This window comes from Syzygium oleosum, unplaced genomic scaffold, assembly GCF_021117445.2.
Source record: "Syzygium oleosum isolate NSW1041296 unplaced genomic scaffold, Sole_v2.1 Sole_v2.16, whole genome shotgun sequence".
Classification (NCBI taxonomy): Eukaryota; Viridiplantae; Streptophyta; class Magnoliopsida; order Myrtales; family Myrtaceae; genus Syzygium; species Syzygium oleosum.
This window is the reverse complement of record NW_026607500.1, coordinates 1,790,633-1,811,871: the sequence shown is the minus strand read 5'-3', so window position 1 is coordinate 1,811,871 and position 21,239 is coordinate 1,790,633. Positions and strand designations below refer to the sequence as shown.

Below are 21,239 nucleotides of genomic sequence, written 5' to 3'. Positions count from 1 at the left end.
TTTAGCACTTTTTGGATACTTTTCTCCATGTTGGTCAGATTTCTTCTTTGATACATTTATCATACATCAATATACATTGGAAGTGGGTTACTAATCAACTATTGACTCTGATATCATTTGTTGGGAGTATGAAGCATTTATCCATGGAGATCGCCAAAAGAAAGTCCAAGTCCGAACCCTTCAATATATCCAGTTGAATTCACCTTTATCAAAGAAACTTAAGCCAATGAGTCATAGGTCAATTATGATTTATTAACTAGCATACATGGAATTTTTCTTGCATAACTCATACTTGCATCTCAATTTTATTTTGCATTCTTGAATTATGACATCTATACTTTACAGTTCGCACCCTCAAATTTGTAAAGCTCCTATAATCTTCGAGTTGAGGTGTCAAAAAGAGCTAATGCCCACGAGCTGCACACCTTTATTAGGTAATGATTCCCATACTCACAGTTGCAAACAGCAGGTTTTCGAAAATCTCATGATGCAGACACTAGTAGAATCTATAACCTAGGACGAGAGAAAGATGCTGTTAGTTTATGTTGCCTCTGCTATCTTTTAGGAGTAATGTGAACTTCAACTAGCCATTAACATCGGAAGACAGTGATGCCAATTTATGGGCAAAAGTATGGCGACACCCATGCCCTCGTCCCATTCATACAGCTATCGTCACCAACACAACTCCACAGTTTATCATCACAACAACAGGCATCATCATCATCATCTTCTTCTCCCTCCGAACTTCACAGACGACGCCCTGCCATTTGCAATCTATAGTGTTAGGATTGGGGGCACTAACATAACGAAATAAAGAGTAAAAACGAGAAAGAAAAATCGAGACATAATATTTTATCTTGGTTCACCATTAAACTAGGGCTACATCTTGCTACTTAGCACATCTCACTTCTCTAAGGTATTCAGTAGTTACTCATGAGCCCAAACCCAAACTACCAATAAAGTATGAGCTCAAACTATAAAAGCCCTCTGGCATTGTGGGGGCACTGTCCCCTACGACCCTTGCTAGGGTGGCCCCCGGACCCCCACCCGCTTACTGGGGAGCGGGGCTCATGTGTCTTCATGTCGATAGAGAGTATGAACCACGTCCCGAGATATAACCCAAGACAAGACAGGGCCATTCAGCATCCACAGCTGTGGAGGTTTATGTGTAAGGGCCTCCTTCAGCTTCATTTTCCTTCACTAAAAGCACCTGTTCTATGACCTACCAATGTTTTATGTCCTATCTTCGTTTTGGCCGAACACTTGGTTACAGGTTATTGAACCAAAGGTGTGTATGCACTGCAAGGCCTGTGAGAAAGACGTGGAAGGCCCTGTGCAAAATCATAGGTATGCAACTCATTTCTCGACCCTCTGATCTTCTCGTCATTATGCCTGTCGGTCCCGTTTTTCCCCGAGCGGCTCGATATGTCATAGATGTTTTTATGTTTCACATGTAAGGTCTTTAGCCGGACTATTCTACACACAATAAGGAGTGAATTCCCTACAAAACCCCAAACTTTAGGTCTAGTCCCAAATCAGCCCCGAACTTTTTTTTGTCTAAAAAAAAACCCAAAACTTTAAGTTCAGTCTCAAATCTGTCCCAAATTTTGTTTTATGTAAAAACAAATCAGCAAATTTCAATTTATTTTAAAAAATATATCCTATGATTTAGTCCCAACTTGAAGTGGCACTTCTACGTCGATAACAAATCCACATTAGCGATAGGTACATACTGTCGTCGCATTTCCACTTCGATAACAAATCAAACCAAATAAAAATTGTTGAAATTCTCCAAAATAAAACGATTCTAGGATATGAAAGTTAGGGACAATAATAAATCCACCCCAAATTTTTTCTTTTAATTTAAAAAACCTAATTTTTAGGTTCAATCCAAATTTGCTCCGAACTTTTCTTTGTCTAAAAAAAAGCCCCATTACTTTGTTGATGTGAATTTGTTATCGACGTGTGTAAGTGCCACATTAAGTTGGGACTGGATCACGGGGGTATATTTTTGAAAATAAATTGAATTCTAGTGATTTTTTGTTACATAAAACAAAATTCGGGTCAAATTTGGGACTGGACCTAAAGTTTGGGATTTTTTCCGAGACAAAAAAAAGTTCGGGGCAAATTTTGGGACTAGACCTAAATTTTGAGGTTTTTTCTGAGACAAAAAAAAGTTTGAGGCAGATTTGAGACTTGATTTAAAGTTGAGGGGTTTTTAGGGAATTAGGCTTAATAAGGAGGGTAAAAGATGCATGTTCAACATACATTGCCGACTAGGAGTGAGCATGGTCCGGGTGGGCGGTTTCCACCCTAGAACCGGGAACCGCCTACTAAGGACCGATTTCGAAAAATTGAAATGGGGAACTGCTCGTTGGTTCCATGGATTCACCTGGGAACTGGACTGCCGGTCCGGTACGGTTTCCGGGTGGGTCCATGGAACTGATCCCAGAGACAGAAAGATGGAGATGGAGACGGAGATGGAGAGTCGGAGACGGTGAGGTAAGCATCGACCGAGAAGAATGAGAAAGTGAGAGTGAGCGTGATGTGAAAGCGAAAAAAGGTGTTTCTCGGCTCAATGTGAGGCTGTGAACGTCGAGCGATTTAGATTTAGTTTAGGGATTTATGATTTTTTAAATAAATATATTATATTTATTATTATATTACCGGTCCGGTCCGAATGGGCAGGTGGGCTGTTCCACACTTGGAACCGGGAACCGGACTGGTACCCACCAGCTCCCAAAAATTAGAACCGGGAACCGGACCAGTCCCCTTAGGAACCACTGGTTCTAGTCGATCCCTGGCGGTCTGGATGGTTCCCGGTTCTTTTGAACACCCTTATTGCCGACATGTTTCCTGTTAAGTACGATCCATATATCTCTGCTTGACTTGAATCCATGAGAAGTGAAAGGCAGGGCAATTTCACACAAATTCACCTGGCATCCTAGAAAAGAAATGCTTACAGCTCTTCCATTCTTTGATTTGTAGAAGGGGGAATTGCACGTAATTTTTCTTCCTACTTTTTCCTAAGCCTTTCTTGGTTGATTCTAATATGCCTTCATTAATTTTTCTTTGGGGCTTACCCGCGGGGAAATGGATTTGATAGCTAGTAAATTGACAGTCTTGGGCTATGTCGAACAAAGGGTGATTGTAAAAGCTATCCGAAGGAAAAATTGTCCAAAAAGTCCTAAACCTATTATATTTTTGTCAATTTAGCCCATTCGGCCAACCAACACTGATGTGGACGCTGGCCGTCTGGTCAACGCTGACCGGACGATTTTTTTTAATATTTTAATATTTGTTTCCATTTTTTATTATTAATTTTTCAATTTTTTTCTTTTTTTTTTCTTTCTTATTTTTTTCCTACCCTTCGTCCCTTGACCTTGCCGACCTTTGGCGAAGCCATTGGCGGGGGTGAGCCACGCCTGCCCCTAGCTAGGCGAGGGAGTCATTGGGTTCTCCCTCGCCCAGCCCGGTGAGGTCGCCCTCGCTGAGCCAAGGGTGGGCAAGGCTTGCCCTCGACAGTGGCTGGGCCAACCGTTGCCTCTGGTCGGTCATTGGACCGACCATAAGGAAGAAGGTAGAAAAAAAGGAAAGAAAAAGAAAAAAGAAAAAATTCAAAAAATATAAAATAATTAAAAAGTCAATGTTGGTCGGACGGCCGGCGCCCACGATAGAGCTGACCAGCCAAATGACCAGATGGACTAGGGGTGTTAATGAAACCCGCGTCAGCCCGGCCCGACCCTAAATTTGGGGTATTTTGGGGTCGGGCCTTAATCTTATTCGAATATGGCCCTAAAATTTGGAGTTTCATTAGGGTTGGGGTAGGGTCGAGCCGACCCATTAACACTCTGGCCCAGCCCATCTCCCTCTCTTAAACTCGCTCGTTCGCTCGCTTGCTCAAATCTCTCCGCTTCCGTCGACAGGGTCATGTCCTCCCGAATTCATCTCTCACTCTCTCTCGTCTCTGCGAATTGTCTGCAACTAGAGAGAGAGAGAAACGGTGAAGAAGATGAATTGCGGCAGCTATGTCGGTCGCGCTGCACGGTGGCCGCGGGGTCGAGGTCCAGCCCCCCAGGTTCTCGATCGGCGCCGCCCAGCCCTAGGCCTTCGATCCGCCGGAGCTCGACTCCTCCAGCGGCAAGGGGGGCGCGGCGGCGCCGGCGCGAAGCGGCTCGTCGTCGGCGGGGTTCTCCTCGATCGGGAAGGATAGCGACGACACCGGGAACCGGTTGTCGGGGGGAGGGGGGGAGGAGGAGGAGGAGGACAAGGAGGAGAACGAGGTGCAGAGCTCTTACAAGGGGCCGCTGGAGATGATGGACGCACTGGAGGAGGTCTTGCCTATGAGGTAAATCGATCAAAGCTCGTCGATTTAGTCAATCTCTTAGGGGACTGAGAGCTTACTCGAGGATGGGATTGGGTTTAGATCGCTCTGTGCTGCAAGTCTGATGCTTACAGGAGATTCTCGTCGGTGGGTGTCGAAAGAATGTTTCGTAGATTGTTGTCCCTCTGTATCAAATTCATCTCTCTCTCTCTCTCTCTCTGGTCTCTGCAAATTGTCTGCAACTAGAGAGAGAGAAACGGTGAAGAAGACGAAGAGGAGGAGGAGAGAGAGTGGGAGAAACGTGTGTGTGTGTGTTTGAAGAGAAAAAAAACCCGAAACCCGACCCGACCCGGCCCGGACCGGCCCACCCGGCCCTTGGGGTGTATGCTGAAAAGGGTCTTGGGCCGGGTCTGGGCGAGTCAAGCGCAACCCTATTGTTTTCGGGTCGGGATCGGGTATCATGAAAGCCCGACCCGATCCGACCCGACCCATTGACACCCCTACGATGGACTTAATTGGCAAGAATTGAAAAAATTTAGACATGAATTGGTAAAATTAAAAATTTTAGGACTGAATTGGCAAAAATAAAATAGGTTTAGGACATTTTGGACAATTTTTCCGCTATCCGAAAGATGGGAAAATATGCTACTCTCAGCCTTAGTCATGCCACCAAGTTAAGCCGAGTTTATCTGGTAAATCTAGAAGAAAGTGCTTGGATATTAGGCTTCTTTTCCATGGGACTATTGTACTGTCAAATTGTTAATCAAAATTCTCAAAACTTACCACTAGTTTTGATTGGAGTAGTGATGACATTGACCTTGATCGAAAGCACATCCGGAAAACAATTAAGTTATGGATATAGAGACCTATGCAGGCCTCGACTGGAAAAGTAAAAGGAGACCGATTTGCCTTCATTTTGATTCTTTCAACGTCCATTGAATTCTTACGAAACGTAGATCGAACAATGAGCAGAAAGCAAGAAGTATATAGCCATAGAAAGATCCACGGTCGACCTTTACCCCCTGTGATGATGCGATCGAACCAAAACGGGAATGGCAAAAACGAGGACCGCTAAATGAGAAGTAAACAGTATAAGCAGCATCAATGGTTGGATCAGAGTGTACCCCAACAATTAAAGCCACAAACTCTTGAGTCTACCCCCGAAACACCAAATCAAAGCCATTGTGGACTGAACCAATCTAAATGGTTGGCATCAGATTCCTGACTTGGGTTCATAGTGTATGGCTATGCCTGAGCAGTTGGAAACTATTCTAATGATTGATATTACCATCAACAGTGTAAAAGTGAGGGAAATCACAACAAAAGAAGAACAACTAAGCCATGACTTTAAGGAATGAACATTATAGACTTAAGTGGCAGCAATGTGTGCAGCTTCTTAATATCCATGCTCCGGACAAACATTTGGTCTCATTTATTAGTGAAGGCCATGAGGCGCTGCAATTGTGACCCTTGCAGCTTCTACGGAGTTAACTGCCATGTAGCATCTCTAACGTATGATCAAAGCAAGAATTTGAATCCTAAAACATTAGCCAAAGAACAGCTTCCGATGTTCTATGAGGGAAACGACATTGGACCAATTACAAAGAAAGGGTAACTTATGAACCATCAATTCACCGGAAAAGATCACCCAAATACATGAGTTTTTCCACGAAGTTGGTTATCAATACCTCCTCTCCAACAAATTAGTCCAGACAATTCTCAACAGTGCAGATGCAGCGATCGTCATCTTATCGAACACCAAAGCAAAAGCCAGTACAAACTATGCCGATCTTAGAAAGCCACTATATTCAGCCTCGCAGCTTTTAATTCTCTATGTTCAAGCTTTCTCCTGCAAGAAAAGTAGAGGCAACATAAGATTTCTTTCTGATACCATTCTTCTAGTCTTAGATGACTGAAGCAGAACGTTTCCACATGAAAGGAGGCGGAGGAAACACAATTAAATTGAAAATATATAATATCCATTTTTAATTTCGCTGTATATTCTTTACATTATCAATATTCCCTTCCCAGCTTCTTTTGACCCACAAATTTCTTAGGCTCATAACCAAAAGTTTTATAGAGCCCTTATATCTTTGGTTCGTGGCTCTCTCATGCGTGGACTTACAAAACTGTCTAATTGGTTGTTATGGCTATCTTCATTTGAAATCTAATCCTTTTTTATTTCGGCTTCCAACTTTGTTTATGTTGGGCCGAGAATCCTGACTTGGCGACCACAAATGTTAAACTGTTAAGATCAAGGCCAATGCAAATTCAAGTGTAAAATGGTCCAGACTGAAATTTTGTTTTGCATTAGGCAAGATTTTCGTCTATGGTTTGCCTCGGTTCTTGATCTGAGCATTCCCAAGTTCAAACTGCTGATTCCGTCAGGACTCAAGAGATGCTCCACCTGCAAATTGCACCTCACTCCTACCGAAGTTTTCACAACCCACTTCATAAATTTATCTGAAGCCAACAGATCGAGAACCCGATAGCCAGGTGCTGTCACTAAAAATTTTAAAGCGAAACAGAAGTCTGCATGAAAATAGTGTGAGCTGACAGTAGGTGCTAAACAATGTCAAGCCACTGGAAGTATCTCCCTCCCTCCCTCCTTCCCTCTTGTGCAACAAATTGAACAAGCAGCCGTGACATTATTCAGATGTTATTAAAAAACAGTAAACCTCTGAAGGAAATTTTCACTGTCAGCGAAAACAGCCGAAACCCATCCCGAAGCAACAACATATACTAAATAACCCTTACAAATTCCCTATAAGAAGATTTGCGCTAACTTAATCTCTGTTGCATTATTTCTCATGCTTCTCCATCAACGAAGTTATCTCGACCGTGACTTCCCCTCATAAATCTCCAACATTTGAAATGCGCAGCCATAGAAGAAGACCAAAAAAAAAAAGAAAAAAACCGACCCGACAAAAGAAAAGCCGACGGTTCGAAATCAAGCAAAGGTCCTCCTTGTCCTCGATTGGGTTGCTCCGGAGCCCGGGACTGGAGGTGATCACTCCCCCAAGCTCCGTACCCAAATACCATAACGAACAAACCCACATGCCGAACTGGTTTCGGAACAGAAAGAGCTTATACCTTCTACCATTCTAAAGCCGTTGAGAGCTTGTACCTTCTAACATAGCTCCGGCCAACGATTCAAACCGGAGGTGATGGGGGAGGGAGGAGCAAAAGGAGACGAGGGAAGAGGAGGAGGCTACCTGGTTAGCCGGCCTTCGTGGGCTTGGGGGGCGGGGGAGGGGGGCGGTAGATCTGGGCGCGCTTGAGGATGTCGGCGACGACCCAGCGCTTGCGCTTGCTGAGGGGGCGGGAGGGGTCGAGGCGGACGCGGTCGCCGACGTTGCAGCGGTCGAGCTCGTCGTGGGCCATGAACTTGGAGGTGCGCTTGACGAAGCGGTTGTAGAGCTTGTGGTGGAAGAGGCGGTCCACCGCCACCACCACCGACTTCTGCATCTTGTTCGACACCACCATCCCCACCACCCCCTTCATCTCTCCTCCCTCCCTCCCTCCCTCCACCGTCTCTCTGCGCGCGCGATAAACCCTAAGCACCGCCCCCCTCCTTTATGCAGAGATCGTGTCCAAAATCGTGATTTCGCCCGGCCGCGTGTCCGAAATCGTAATTTCGCGTCGGGAAAATAGCTTGGCACTATATTTTGTTATTGTTTTGCATATTCTCCTGTGAAATGAGTTAAGTTCTTTCTTTTCTTTGTCAATTTGAACGATTGCATACTGAAAATAACCAAAAAAAGAAGAAGAAGTTTTTGAAACTTTTTTCATTCCGAGTTAGAATGCGTGTGAAGTTACGATTTTGCTCTTGATCTCATAAAAGGGAGAAAATGACAATTTTTCAAAGGCAAGAGAACTTAGATATTCGAATTGGTTTGGAAATTTTCTTTTTTCTTTTTCGGAATTGGAAGAATTTAGTGGATATTAAATTAAATCAGTTATGGATATGAAATTGAGTGAGTCAATGGATCAAATAGAGAAAATGTGTTGTTTTTATGGATATTAGTGCTATTTCTTTAGAAATTGTACTACCTTCACATATTTTAAGATATAATTTGTAGCTTTGAATAACATAATTAGTATCGAGTTATAGCTTTGGTGATTTCCAATTTGTCAACTGCGATTTCTATGCGAAGTATTTTTCCTAAATAGCTTTCTAATTTAGCTATAATTATGTTGTGCCATTATGAATACAGAATTTGATCATTCACCCGTAATTATGTTATAAACTACCTTTTGAACCCGAGCGGTGTGCGAATTATTGATAAACCCAATTGATGACGATCCCCACACTGGGGCAAGGCAAATAACTTCCCGAAGAAGGTATCACAATCCCTAGCATAAATGAAGAGAAGGGTTTCGAGAGTCTAAAAATGTCGAAATGTTTGGAAGTTGGTGGAGCCTGTAAAGTAAAGTGAAAAACAAATAGAGAGAAAATGCGAGAATAAGATGCTGCAAGTAGTGCCTCGTTAGAGACGAAAAGTATCAAAGTTGATTCAACGATGGAAATGAAGCAGCTCCAAGTAAATTTAGATTTAAGTTCGGACTCTCGAGACCAATGAAGTGCCCAAAATGAAGAGCGCATCTCAAATGAATGCAAAGCTAATAATATTGCCAAGATGATCGTCAACTTAAAAACCTTAATGATGAATTTTGTATCTTAGGAATTCCTTTGTTTCTTAACCTGTTCAACTAGCTTAATTATATCACATTCCATGAAGTCTCTTCAAATTGGGATATCTAAGCTAGCATCGGTGTGTCACATGCAGAAAAATCCTGCTCAAAGTTTGTACCGTTCTCAAGCGAATCCAGTTAGTCGTGTGACACACTTGAATTAACTCATTCAAGATATTGTTCACTTTGAACCATCTTATATCGAATCTCACGGTTTTCCCCTTTAGCGTACAAGTAGACATTTTCCTGGGAGGTCATTCATCCTGATAGTGTTTTTCACTTGGGCATGCTTAACATTGAAGTTTTAATGTTAAAAGTTATCGTTACATCAAAAGGCGCATCTTGTGAGTTAATTTCAGTTTCCCATATATGCTAAAAGAATGCTCTTACATTATTTGGTGAATTATTCGATTCATTCTTGCCCCTTTCATCATGTTAGAAGCTTGTTGAAAGCCGCTCCTTGTCCAGTCACTCTAGCCTACGTATTTACTCACCGTCCTCGTCGAACCGGATCGTTACACGTAGGATGCATATTATTGAGTAAGTTGAGTAGTTTTGATCTCGCGTTAATGGATGAGATAAAAGCCCTATTTATAAGAATACGCGAGAAAGTCTTTTTGGACTGAATTTGTTCAGCATTAGAATAAAATCCCGTGATCATTATTGAGTTCATCATGACGATGACTTTATTTTTTTTGTCAGGCATTCAAATTATGCATGACGACTAGTTATATAGTAAGCTTGTAAAAGGTAATAGTTCGTGCACAAACACTTGATTAATGCACGTTGCATTTTTCTTCAAATTGAAACATGGTGTTCCTAATGAATCCTTGCTTTGTCCAAAGGTGCTTTCCTTCCTAGTAAATGCGAGTTGCATGTTGGACCTCCATTTGGAGATTCCAACCCATCTTGGTTTTCTTTATGACGAGTATTTACATCCCAATCTGAAGAGTTTCGAAGGATTGTTTAAATTTTGATGCTCTGTAGGAAGAACTCTTCGTAGCTTTACCTTATTGGAAGAACTCCTAGGGCAATTATTTTGTCTTATCCGTTTGCTGGTACTCCAGAGGAACAACTCCTTAGAAACTTTGCCTTGTGGAACGAACTCCGAATGCCCCATCTCAAATCCTCACGAAAGTTAGGTGCCTAGCTGGAAGAACTCCGAAGATGTTAGGCCCACAGTCGGAAGAACTCCGAAGGTGCCGTGTCAAATTCTAATACAAGCTTGGTCCTCGTCGGGAGTAGGGGTGATTAGTTCTTGGTCTAGTCTGGTTCTCGAGGGGTTCAATACAATTTTTGGAACCTTTGAGGTGTTTGTGAAAATTCCCGAAAGCCAACGCAGGTGAAGCTTTTTAGATCCAAATAGCTAGATCCATTCACAGAACCATCGACAGATCAACTGATTACGATTCAACCGAGCATCTGAGTAAACAAAACAGGAAAGACGGACGATAGATCCAATTACAATCAGCACATCTATTTTACAAGCTCCTCAGTAGCGAAAACAACAAATCATACCACAAATGGTGAAGACCACAACGAGATCCAACACACAAAACGATCCAATCTCACGTCAAATGACCAGATAGATAAATCAAGACTCGTGAAAAACAAACATATAGCGCTCATGACAAGCAAAACCAGAAAGGAGCTTAGAGACATGGAAGCTTTACAACGACGAAGCTCAAGAAAGAGAAAGACAGAGACAGAGTGACTGGAAGCAAATGAAGAGGGATTACTCTTATGAGCTAAGTGCGAGCGATTAGGGCAAGAGCCGAGGGGGAAAGAGCAAGCTTGAGAGGTGTGAGAGGGGAAAGAGCTATTGGGGTTTAAAGATTTTTAAGAAATGAAACAAAAGCAAAAAAAATAATCAGTTCGTTCCGGGCAATCCAGATGGGCGGTTCCACCTTTGAAAAGGATCTTTATGATTCTTAAAAAATGAGGAGAAGTGAGATTTTTAAGAAAATGCTTTCCTTCTTCTTTCTCCTCCATGATTCTTGTGTACATTGAAGTTTTACAACTCCTCCGTAACTCCAATTTCTCTGTAACTCTTTAGTTCATGTCGAAACTCGACGAAAGCGGCCATAGAGTGGAAACTCCTTCTCCTCCATAGCTCTTCGGTTCACGTTGAAGCTTCGCGAGAGAGGTGAGAGAGTCGAAGCAAATGTGAATGATCATACTTTCTCCCTCTTACTAGATTTGACATAGCCGATCTACCTCGTCGATGCAGCTGCAACCCATTTACATTTCTTGTCACGGTCGAACGCGCAGATCCGAAATACTATATCGAACTCAGTTGCTATTTAAGGTTCAGGTCGTGCCATAATCACAGATCGATCGCTCGAGGTTGTCTCCATCTGTGCATCTGTGATTTCTTTCGGCACCTGTTCGTGTTCGTGAGAGATTCTTACCATATCTCTCTCTATGCATTTTCAAGATTCATTTACACCGATATGCATTTCCTACCAAATTATGGTATATGATAGGATATCAAAGTATTTGACTTTACCTTACCAAAAAAAGTATTTCACTTTACTACTGCAATTTCACCAAACGAAGCATTTCTTATCTAGTTTTATCCTGACTAGAAATTCAGAAGACCCGTGATAGTGGTGGACTCACCTCGCCGTGGAAGGGTGTGGAAGCAGCAATTTTAGTTTGGGTGTGGAGTTAGCCATCCCCCCCTAATAGTTCGTCCTTCCTTAAAACAGAAAACTGATGACGCCCCCGTCATCCATTATCCATTCGCTGGCGCTACCAAAGTACAACAAGCAAGATACGCAGTCCCCCTCCTCCTCTCGCGCCATCGAGCGTCGCGCCGCTCTCCCATCGAACGATCTTCCCCCCGCCGCCCTCCGCCGCCATCGGCGCTCCTCCGCTCCTCCCGCCGCCGCCGCGCCGCCGCCTTCGCCGGCGATGAGCGATCACCGTGCCGGCTGAGCGGCCTCCCGGGGCGGCTCCGAACGATGCTGGCTCCGGATAAGGTAGATGATCGCTTCCGTCGTTGCGACCCGCGGCCTCGTCTTCTTCGACGCCAATGCCCGTCTTAGGCCGACGCGCAGGTCCGTGAAGAAGTTCTCCGCGTCGCCGCGCGTCGCCGCGAGGGCGGCGCGGTTCGACGTCCTGGTTCCCAATTCGAAGGGGAAGAGGAAGGGCGGCGGCGGCGGCGGCAGGCGGACGAGCTGGTGGAAGAGGTTCTTCCTCGAGGACGATGGGAACTGGTTGGGGCTGAAGGAGGACGACATGCTGGAGGACGAAGTGGAGGAGCATTCGGGGGGTGGCGAGGGGTCGCCGCCGCCGCCGGGCGGGGGCGACAAGTTCGAGGCTTGGAAGAGGAGGGCGGAGGCCATCGTGGAGCTGAGGGAAGCGCAGCAGGACTCGAGGAACGAGGAGTCTCGGATGTGGGAGGATTGGCTCGTCGACGACGGCGCCGCGGCATCGTGGGATGATGGGAATGGCGGAGCTGGGAATTCGGGGGAGGAGTTGGTGTTGGATTCCGGTGAAAGAGGTATTGTTAAATCAGTGAGTGATATGATTTTAGGAAGAGAAGACGACGATATGCTGTATGAGGATCGTGTCTTTCGGTATGCCTCGCAGAATTCGGTGGGTGCATTCATGCTGTGTCTTGAATTACAAACATAGCTTCTATTTGGTCACACCAGCTTTTGCTACGATTCAGCTTGTGAATTGCTTGCTGTCTGTTTACTCAAAGGTGGTTGCTTTTGTTTTTTTTTTAGTGTGTTTTTCTCTATCCGTGTTTTGATTACGGGGAGATGCCTTGATGAAGTCAGCAGCATTATTTTGGATTGTTAGATGCAACTTGACTTTTGAGTATATATCAAAAGATGGATGGCGGGGTGCTCTCTTCTTCACTTGACCTGTTGAATAGAAAGATGATGCAATTTCGGTTGTCATCTTTCATTTAGTCCTTCACTTGGCATGTATAGAAAGAAAAATAAACTTACGATTATCTATTTCAAGGTTAGGAATTGTCTGCTTTGCCCAAGATTCAGGACTAGAAATTGGATTGTCCGATCTTATTGTTTGAACCATCGTTGGCATCGTTTTTGCGGGCTCCTCCGAAGATTCAAGAGATGAAAAAGGTTTATTTGAACAGACCGAAATACTTCTCGTGGAACATGTAAAACATGATTGATGATTAAAATAATCCTCAAACATTTATGTTGTCGTCACTCATTCCTGGTTAGATGCCTAGTAGGAGATAGGTGAATGGAATATGTCATCAATAAGCTACACTTGTTTTATGATTCGATCACTTGTTTCTTTATAAGAGCACTGAAATAGATATGAGACTGCTATGAATGTCTGATAGGTAGCTGTACATGTTTTTAGCTATCTAATATGTATAGTATCGAGAAGCATTTGACTCAGGGATCTTCTTTTACTTACACTAGTTATGTTGATTTGAAATTCATTGACAACACTGAGCAATAAATCCATCTACACAATAGAATCAACACATGGACAAACCTTGAAAATTCACCAAATAAGGTCAAAACGGGGTTTTAGCCTTAGTACACTTGGACAAATTATGAGATTTTCTCAAACAAGGTTGCAATAGGGTTTTGGACTAATCTTTATGCCTTTCTAATTTCGAGGAGATTCCTTTGTTTCTCCTTAACAGTGAGTTGATTGCTACTCGAGCATGATAATATAGAAGCTCAAGGTTGTAAAAATGTAGTTTTCCCCTCTACAAACACTTAATAGAGAGACTGTAGGTTCTAAATTGAGCTGGGTGACAGAAAGGGGACTTCTTATGGCTCTGTTGCATCAGAGCCTCTAAATTGATGACTTTCTCGTGTCTTTTTTAAAGCTGGGTGACAGAAAAGGGGACTTCTGGCTCTGTTGCCTAAACAGCTAAGTCAGTTCTATGCTTTTTCCCAATCATACTGTTGCTTCAAGTGCAACTTCTTTGTTCAATTCTCATCAAATGTCTCTCCCCCTTCTCCAACTCTCACTACCCACATCTTAACCCATAAAAGTGAAAAGATATTACCTGCTCTAGCACTTTTCTGCTTCTATTTAATGCTAAGATCTGCTACAGAACAATTGCTAGGGGTTTAGAATATACATTCTGAATATTTACTGTTATTGGATTTAGAACTACTTGGACAGTAGTTTTTTCTGAAGGGCTGTGATTTATGATGGGTTTGCGAAAGCTTGCTTAAGTAGCTGATGAAAGAAATATGACTGAGGCTTGCATTGCGAGCTTAGTAAGATGGATGGGCTATTCATTTAAGCAATTGTATTTTGGGGACAGGGCTTTCTAAATAAATCTCCATTTTCCATGCTCAAATCTGGCCGGTTATGCCATTTGACAGAGTACATGTCTTAAGAACGCTTGATGAGATAGCTGACTGTTTGTTGTGGTGGTTGAAGTTTACATTGTTGTATTGTTGATGCTCATTGTTAGCTCATACTGTTACTTCTGCTGTTTAGGTGTTATGTTTTCCGATCGCAACTATGTGAGAATTACTTGCTGAATAAATGAAATTTGACTTGTAGGCTAAGTTTCTGGCGATTCTAATAATAATACCCTGCGCCTTGGACTTCATGGTTCATGACTATGTTCTTATGCCTTTTCTGGACAGGTAAACATCAAGATCTCCATGATTTGTCTTTTTCATTTTTATTACTTTTAAACATGTAGAGTGTGATAAAACTACTATGAGCTGGTGGTGTTTCTCTTAAGCTCTGACTGGTTGATTTTTGCTCTGTTAAAAGGAATATCAATGGGGTTCTATGTTTTCTCGGAGAAAATGTCCAACAGGGGAAAAGAACATATCTATGAGACTTGATACTTCATTAAAATTAGGAAGAGTGACCAGATATCTTCCCTTTACAGTTTACAGCCAGTCGTAGTTGTTGTTCTAGTCTCTGCAACAAAAGTTTTTTGATAGGTTAGCCAATTTAACTTGTTTTGTCCTTCCTGCATGACTGCATCTTGTGGTGCTTGATGCTATTCCTGAGCATCTTACTGTTGCCAAGTGTTTTAATGTCAAACGATGGCCACGGAAAAATCATGTCTCCTCCTGTTGCAAGATTAGCATTTGCATCTCACTAACTAATTTGTAGTACATTTGAAGGCACACGGGACCACCAAATCCTTTTCTTTCTATTGACTTCTCTTTCATTAGAGGAAATGGTTGGGGCTGCAAAATTGTTCGATTGCGGTCATTGTAACAAAAGACTATGGCATAGAGAGTTCACGTTAATCATTCAATAGAGGAGATGGTTGGCTATATAAATCTTTTTTATGCCATTGCACTCAATTCTGTACCAAATTCTTTGAAAGATCTACCCACTCCATATCCATTTTCTCATCTGCTTCTATGTCTTTTGGTCTTCCTCTACCCCTTTTAATCTGACTCTTCAGGGTACGGATCTACAGTAAAAATCTTAAATTTATCATAAAGAATTATAAAGTGATGATAAACTCCATTATATACAATCAGTGAAATGTATGCAAAAGGATTATGATTACAGAGATCCTTTATCAATACAAGAACAGACATTAAGAGTATCCAACTTAATAATTATAACTATACAGATTATATATGAAATTTATTTCCTTAAGGGTCTCCTAAATCTAAGTAGAGTGCAACCTTCTCAATATATAAGTAGTGTTATCAAAGTAGTAATCTGTCATAATGTTAAAGCACAGCATGCCAAATTTTCTTCTCAAATTTGAAATTCATATCTGGGCTCCCCTGGCTCCCCCCTTAAAATTCGTCCTTGGGACTCTTCATCTCGTAAATGCATCTCCTCACTAGAGTATCTAGAGGCCTTTGTTTTATATGGTCCTTTCTTGGTGCCACACCTACCTTTCTTGAATGACTTCATTTCAATTCCTACCTTTTCTTGGGCTGACACATCCAATGAATCATTCTCATCTTTGCCACTCATCTTTTTGTGCATGCTGGTGTTTAACTGCCTAGCATTCCATGTCATGAAGCACTGCGGGCCTTATTGTTGTTCAATGGAGCTTTCCCTTAAGCTTATGAATTGGCATTCAGTTCTTGCATCAAATTCAGTTGTTTACTCTTTTGTCCTAATCAATGTCATTGGAAATTTTCCCCAACTGATCAAATCAATCACTTTGGTTTTGACAGGTATGTAAAGACTGTTCCACTTGCAGCCCAGATGCTTGATGTGAGAAGGAACCAAAAACTGGAAATGGTTAAAGAATTGAAAGTTGAAAAGGCAAGATATAGGTTTGAGGAAGAGATTGGTAAATCTCCACCACTATCCGACGAAGAGGCCTGGTTGGAATTACGGCATAAAGCGTAAGATCGCCTTTTCTGTCAAACCTTAGTTGATGTAGATGTTAGTTGTAAGAGATTGCAAATTTCTTTCATTATCATTTCTTTTTTCCACCTTCATACCAAGAGATGTTGTACTTAAGTAACGGAAAAGAGGGGCAAGCTAGCCAACTGAAATACCTATGCTAAGAACCTCTAATCAGGAATACACCCTGAAACATGTGTCCGAAAAACCTGAATTAAATAAGATAGGGAGATAAACAATGATCTCAACTTTCAAATTTTTGCAATCGATACATTGTGACCAGAATGTGGCCAATTTTGTCGGATAAATGATATTGTGTTTGTGCCCATGTAGCAATAACGTGGCTTTCATTAAATGCTCCACACGTTTGCCTCGTCAATGGTTCATTGGAAAATTAGCTGGATTGCAGTCCAAGTACATCAATTGCAAAATATTCAAAGTAGTGCACTGTGTTATTGAAATCAAAGTTTAGTTATCTGACTGCAAAATCCACTAAACTTCAGTGACCACAGATGAAATTTACCCACTTTAAACGCTACGTTTGTTTGTTAAGTGATAGCATTCCTCTCTCTTTGAACATGTTATAAGTTCTAGCTTGAGAATTCTTACAATAGAAGGAATAATGTAAATCTTGTAATATATGTTTCCTTTCTTGTTGCTCGAACAGCTTGGAGTTGCGAGATGAGTGGAGACTAGAAAATCGTAGAGCATTTGCCAACATATGGTCCGATATGGTATTTGGCATTTCACTCTTTCTGATTTTGTATTTCAATCAAAGTAAGGTGAGTCCTTGTCTGCCACCCTTTTCGGTCTTCTTGTAGTAGTCTTTATTAATTGTGAGATGATAGATTCTTATGATGTCTTCATTTATAAGTCGTTGCTTAATCACCACAACATAAAAATGATACCATAACATAGGGAGTTAACGATGAAGTAGATGTCATAGTTGTGTAGCTTGTGCTTATTACAACAGAAAATATTCCAGGTCGGTCTAACTCTATGTAAGGCTATCAGGTTAGGGTGAAGTAAATGGAAAAGAAACGAAAAGTATTGAAGGAAGAAAAAGACTGGGAACTGTAATTACGTTCACTTGTTTGGATGCATTTTGAGATGAAACAATGCAGGAAAAGGAAGTTAGTCATACACTATATTGTCTTACTCAATTTTAGAAGTGTACCCTAAAGAATATCTCTGGAGATCGCTGTAAGTTTGTAATTTTGTTTTTGGTTGTTCATCTGAATGTATGCCATATACTTCATAAATGCAACAAGACCATCAGTTCTCCATAAGTGACCTAAATCATATAAATTTCATAGGAATACGCAGGTCTGTCTCTTCCTTTTTGGTTGTTGTCTTGCCTGTTAAATTTTCTAACCTTGTGGTCATTGGCAGGTATCATTGCTGAAATTTACAGGTTACAAAATTATAAATAACATATCGGATACTGGGAAGGCATTTCTTATTATCCTCATCACAGATATTTGCCTAGGGTAACATTTCTCTGCCATGCTATGACACGATACTCCCATCATTTTCAGTTAGAGTACACTTAATAGGAACTGGTCGTTGTTCTTATGCCAATTGATGTAAATGAAACAATTTGCAGAGGCTGCATTTGAAGAAGATAATATTTCTCAGTTTGGATTTTAAATTTGCTCATTTCTTCCTCTTACGTATTCCCCTCAACCTCAAATTTGTAATTTGGCAGTTTTAATGCTACATGCTCATCATTATGTTTTGTCTTTCTTTACTGGTCGCGCTTTAGGCCATTGGTTTACTTCGATAAAAGGTTGTTTGTTGATTCGTGCAATAATTTTGTTACTACTCTGTATGAAATCATGTGTAGGCTTTTGGAAAGTAGAATATAATTTCTTTGAAGTTACTCAATTTCTTTGTGACTCATGTCTTGTCTTTTTATAGCTTGTGCACCTTTTCAATTGGTTACATGCAGGTATCATTCTGAATCTGGTTGGCAGACTTTGTTAGAAGTAATTGTTGAGCATTATGGAGTGGAAGTTGATCAGTCTGCTATTACTTTTTTCGTATGCCTGATTCCCGTCATCATTGATGCTTGTGTGAAGCTTTGGGTATGTACTTCATCAAACTTTTTGTGGTGAATTTCTGATCAAGAAATATCTCCTATAGATACAAAGTGTCTGGATAGATTTTTCTGGCCCTTTTGTTTAGTTCTTGCTTTCACCATGCACGACAACATTACATCTATCTGATTCATTCATGAAATAGCAAGAGGTGCCCAACCTTACAAAACTAGAAAGCAAGGGGATGAACACTTGTAAGTGGAAGCACCTTAATGAGGATACCGCCTTTGTAGTTGATAAGTGCCGTGATTTTGATTTAATTGCAAGTCTGCAATACTCACTGTCTTTCTTGTTGGAGTAACTTATGTAGAAATAAGAATGTATTTCTGAGATTATTTTTTTCTTAAATCTAGTCTCACATCAATAAAATATCAAAGAGGCGGTTAGTCTGTTATTTGTAAACGACCTTTTGCTCACCAGCACAACTCTGTTTTCATCTATTTGGAACTCATTCCTTCTTGTTTCCTGTCTTGTACCGTGATCCTTGGTTTTGCATGCATGCATGGAAGTTTGTGTTCTTAATTTGCCGTCCTTTGAAGGCGTTGTGGAAAAACAAGAGAGCTCCAATCTCTTTCTCCCAATTAGCAATTTTTTTAGCTGAGATCTTTGATTGGATACATTCATAATGATGGGTTTTAATATTTGGCTGTTAGAAGTAATTTCGAGTGTACTCTTGACATGCTCACTGCAACTAATATGCTCTCTCTCTCTCTCTCTCTCTCTCTCTCTCTCTCACATCTGAATTGGTTCTTCATTTTTTTGACATGTCTCATTTGGTTAAATAATGCTTTTGCTCGTTTGAACAGTTATTCAAGTTCCTCCCTAGATTGTCACCAAAGGTATCAAACATATTCCAGGAAATGAAGCGACATTGAGTGGAGTTATTCATTGGGACATCTGATGCTGGTCTGAGAAAATTAAAGCAGCCCTCATCTCCATTACTACATTCATTTTCCCTCCACAGTTTTGCTGAACCATTCTTGGTAGAGGCTTTTCTTTCTTTTGTAAGTATAGGTACCATTCGATAAGTGTGGTTTCTGGGTGACCGGTTGTCCCAGCTCCCACGTACTGATTCATGCATCAGTTAGTTGATTTGTTGTAATAAAGAGTCCTAATAATGCACGATATTTTCAGTCTAATAAATTCTTCCTTACCACAGGGCATGAGTCAGGTTCAAATCTCTGACTCTTCTTTTTCCCCTTACTGCAATAGAAATGACCTACGAATTCTTCAGAAAATGCTTCTGGAGAAGTTCGGCAAATTGGCCAAATTTCTGAATCCTCGGTCTACAATGGCAGAGGGAGATGACTGCTTCAGCCACTCGAGGTCCCACGGTGGTAAGTTTCTATGTCTATCTTTAAAAATCTATCAATTCCACTTAATTACTTCCAGAAAATCATGGCAATGGGGAGAGATTTGTAAAGAGTGGAGTCAAGTGGATACCAACTCTACATTCGACTAGCTTCATTCTGGTTATTCAGCTTCAACTATCAATTCTACATATCTTACCGTTGCAGATACTGAAATTGGATCTTGCTCTTATGAGGCGCAACTATTTGACGGTTTAAGTTGTTAAATCAAAATTTTTGTTGGCCCTATGGGTAAATCAAGTAACTCAAATCAGCTGCCCTGTCACAGTGACTTTGTCAATGTACCGTAATATTTGGTTGAACTGAGCATTTGTGGCAGCCTCCATTTTATTCGTTTCTAATCAGGATTTTGTTTTATCAGCCGAGCCGAGGTGAGGGTTTGCGATTGCGAGGATCTTGCATACCTTCCCCAGCTGATTGCGAGGATCTTGCATACCTTCACCAGCTGATTGCGAGGGTCACGCAGCCCCTTGCTTTGCCACGGCAAGGGGCGTGCAAACCCTTGCCAAGCGGTGGCGAGAGTGTGGGCAAGCCTCGCTTCGCCGCAGGGAGAGCGGTGCAGCCCTTCCCCAACTCGATTTGAGGGTGGTGAGGCCCTCGGCCCCTGGCAAAGGTGGGGCTGCTCTGGCCTTTGTCTCGCCCTCTTTCCATGTTTGTTTGTTTTTTTTTTTTTCAATTTTCTTAATTCTAGGTTTGTATTTCAATTTTCTTAATTTTCTTAATCTTTGCACAACTCTTCCCAACTGGTTGCATCGTCATAATCTCAGTTTTTCCCTGTCGATTTCGGTACTGATTATAGAAACTTTGTTTCTAATATAATGTGTGTCACGTGAAATCGATATGATGTTGTAAAGTCCAATTGGAAATTGAATAATTAGAGCTTGATGAAATTATGTGGACAGACTAATTATTCTTATCCGTTCATATTGCTTCTCGGGTATCTATATAAATGTCTTGTAACAAAGTTTTTTCTAAGTTTTACCTTTAAGTGTACCTTAGAGTATTGTAGATTATTAGAATAGAACTCTCCTCGTTTCAAGAAATTTTTTTGGAGTTTTCTCATAAATATAGCAAAGCATATCCCCTCTAATATCGCCCCTCACCCTTCTCCCGTCTCTTCATTATCTAACTATTGTAATTCATTTGTATTTAAAAAAATATTTTATTTATCTCAAAATTACATTGTTGAATAATTAGAAGAAAATCTCGGAAATCTCAAGGGAAATCTGCCAAAAAATTAGATGAAAATCTCGAGATCGAAAATTATTTTGTTTCCATTTATTTCTAAATTCTCAAGATTAGGAAGTAAATCGCTAGAATTCAGAAGTAGGAAATCTATTCTTATTTCTTTCTATTCTTTTAGTTGTCGTTGGCCCTATTTAAATGTCATGTTCTTTGTAAGTATGAGAAGTAATAAAAAATAGGAGAGACAAATTTTCTTCT

General features: G+C 41.3%; 2 protein-coding genes across 10 annotated transcripts; one reads left to right on the top strand and one right to left on the bottom strand.

Annotated features, from left to right (window-relative positions):
* Nucleotides 1-5,870: 5,870 nt before the first annotated feature.
* Nucleotides 5,871-7,868, bottom strand: LOC115669562 (uncharacterized). The gene is made up of 2 exons (XM_030590753.2): nt 7,540-7,868; nt 5,871-6,173 (listed from the first exon to the last, which is right to left on the bottom strand). The coding sequence occupies exon 1, from the start codon at nt 7,826-7,828 to the stop codon at nt 7,544-7,546; it is 285 nt and encodes a 94-aa protein (XP_030446613.1). The 5' UTR covers nt 7,829-7,868; the 3' UTR covers nt 5,871-6,173; nt 7,540-7,543.
* A 3,905-nt stretch (nt 7,869-11,773) lies between these two features.
* LOC115669551 (chloroplast envelope membrane protein) lies at nt 11,774-20,655 on the top strand. Of its 9 annotated transcripts, none has more exons than XR_008818191.1 (9): nt 11,777-12,622; nt 14,546-14,631; nt 16,153-16,326; nt 16,995-17,109; nt 17,720-17,817; nt 18,279-18,414; nt 19,233-19,430; nt 19,586-19,763; nt 20,158-20,655. XR_008818191.1 is itself a non-coding variant. In XM_056318832.1 (8 exons), exons 2-8 carry the CDS (start codon nt 12,263-12,265, stop codon nt 19,299-19,301), a joined length of 1,038 nt encoding a protein of 345 aa, XP_056174807.1. In that variant the 5' UTR covers nt 11,779-12,003; nt 12,082-12,262; the 3' UTR covers nt 19,302-19,582. The 9 variants fall into 9 exon arrangements, 4 of the variants coding, with proteins under 4 accessions (XP_056174806.1, XP_056174805.1, XP_030446606.1 ...); XR_008818192.1 differs by lacking the exon at nt 20,158-20,655 and adding an exon at nt 19,944-20,137; XR_008818194.1 differs by lacking the exons at nt 19,586-19,763; nt 20,158-20,655 and adding an exon at nt 18,540-18,620 and having other exon boundaries at nt 11,775-12,622; nt 19,233-19,582.
* Nucleotides 20,656-21,239: the final 584 nt, after the last annotated feature.

What these genes read in the sequence shown, in the direction of transcription:
- LOC115669562 (XM_030590753.2), bottom strand. Translation starts at nt 7,828, where the DNA reads ATGAAGGGGGTGGTGGGGATGGTGGTGTCGAACAAGATGCAGAAGTCG.
- LOC115669551 (XM_030590746.2), top strand. Translation starts at nt 12,008, where the DNA reads ATGATCGCTTCCGTCGTTGCGACCCGCGGCCTCGTCTTCTTCGACGCC. An exon ending in TTGGAATTACGGCATAAAGC is followed by an intron (nt 16,327 to 16,994) that starts GTAAGATCGCCT and finishes TTGCTCGAACAG; the next exon opens with CTTGGAGTTGCGAGATGAGT. An exon ending in ATGCTTGTGTGAAGCTTTGG is followed by an intron (nt 18,415 to 19,232) that starts GTATGTACTTCA and finishes TCGTTTGAACAG; the next exon opens with TTATTCAAGTTCCTCCCTAG.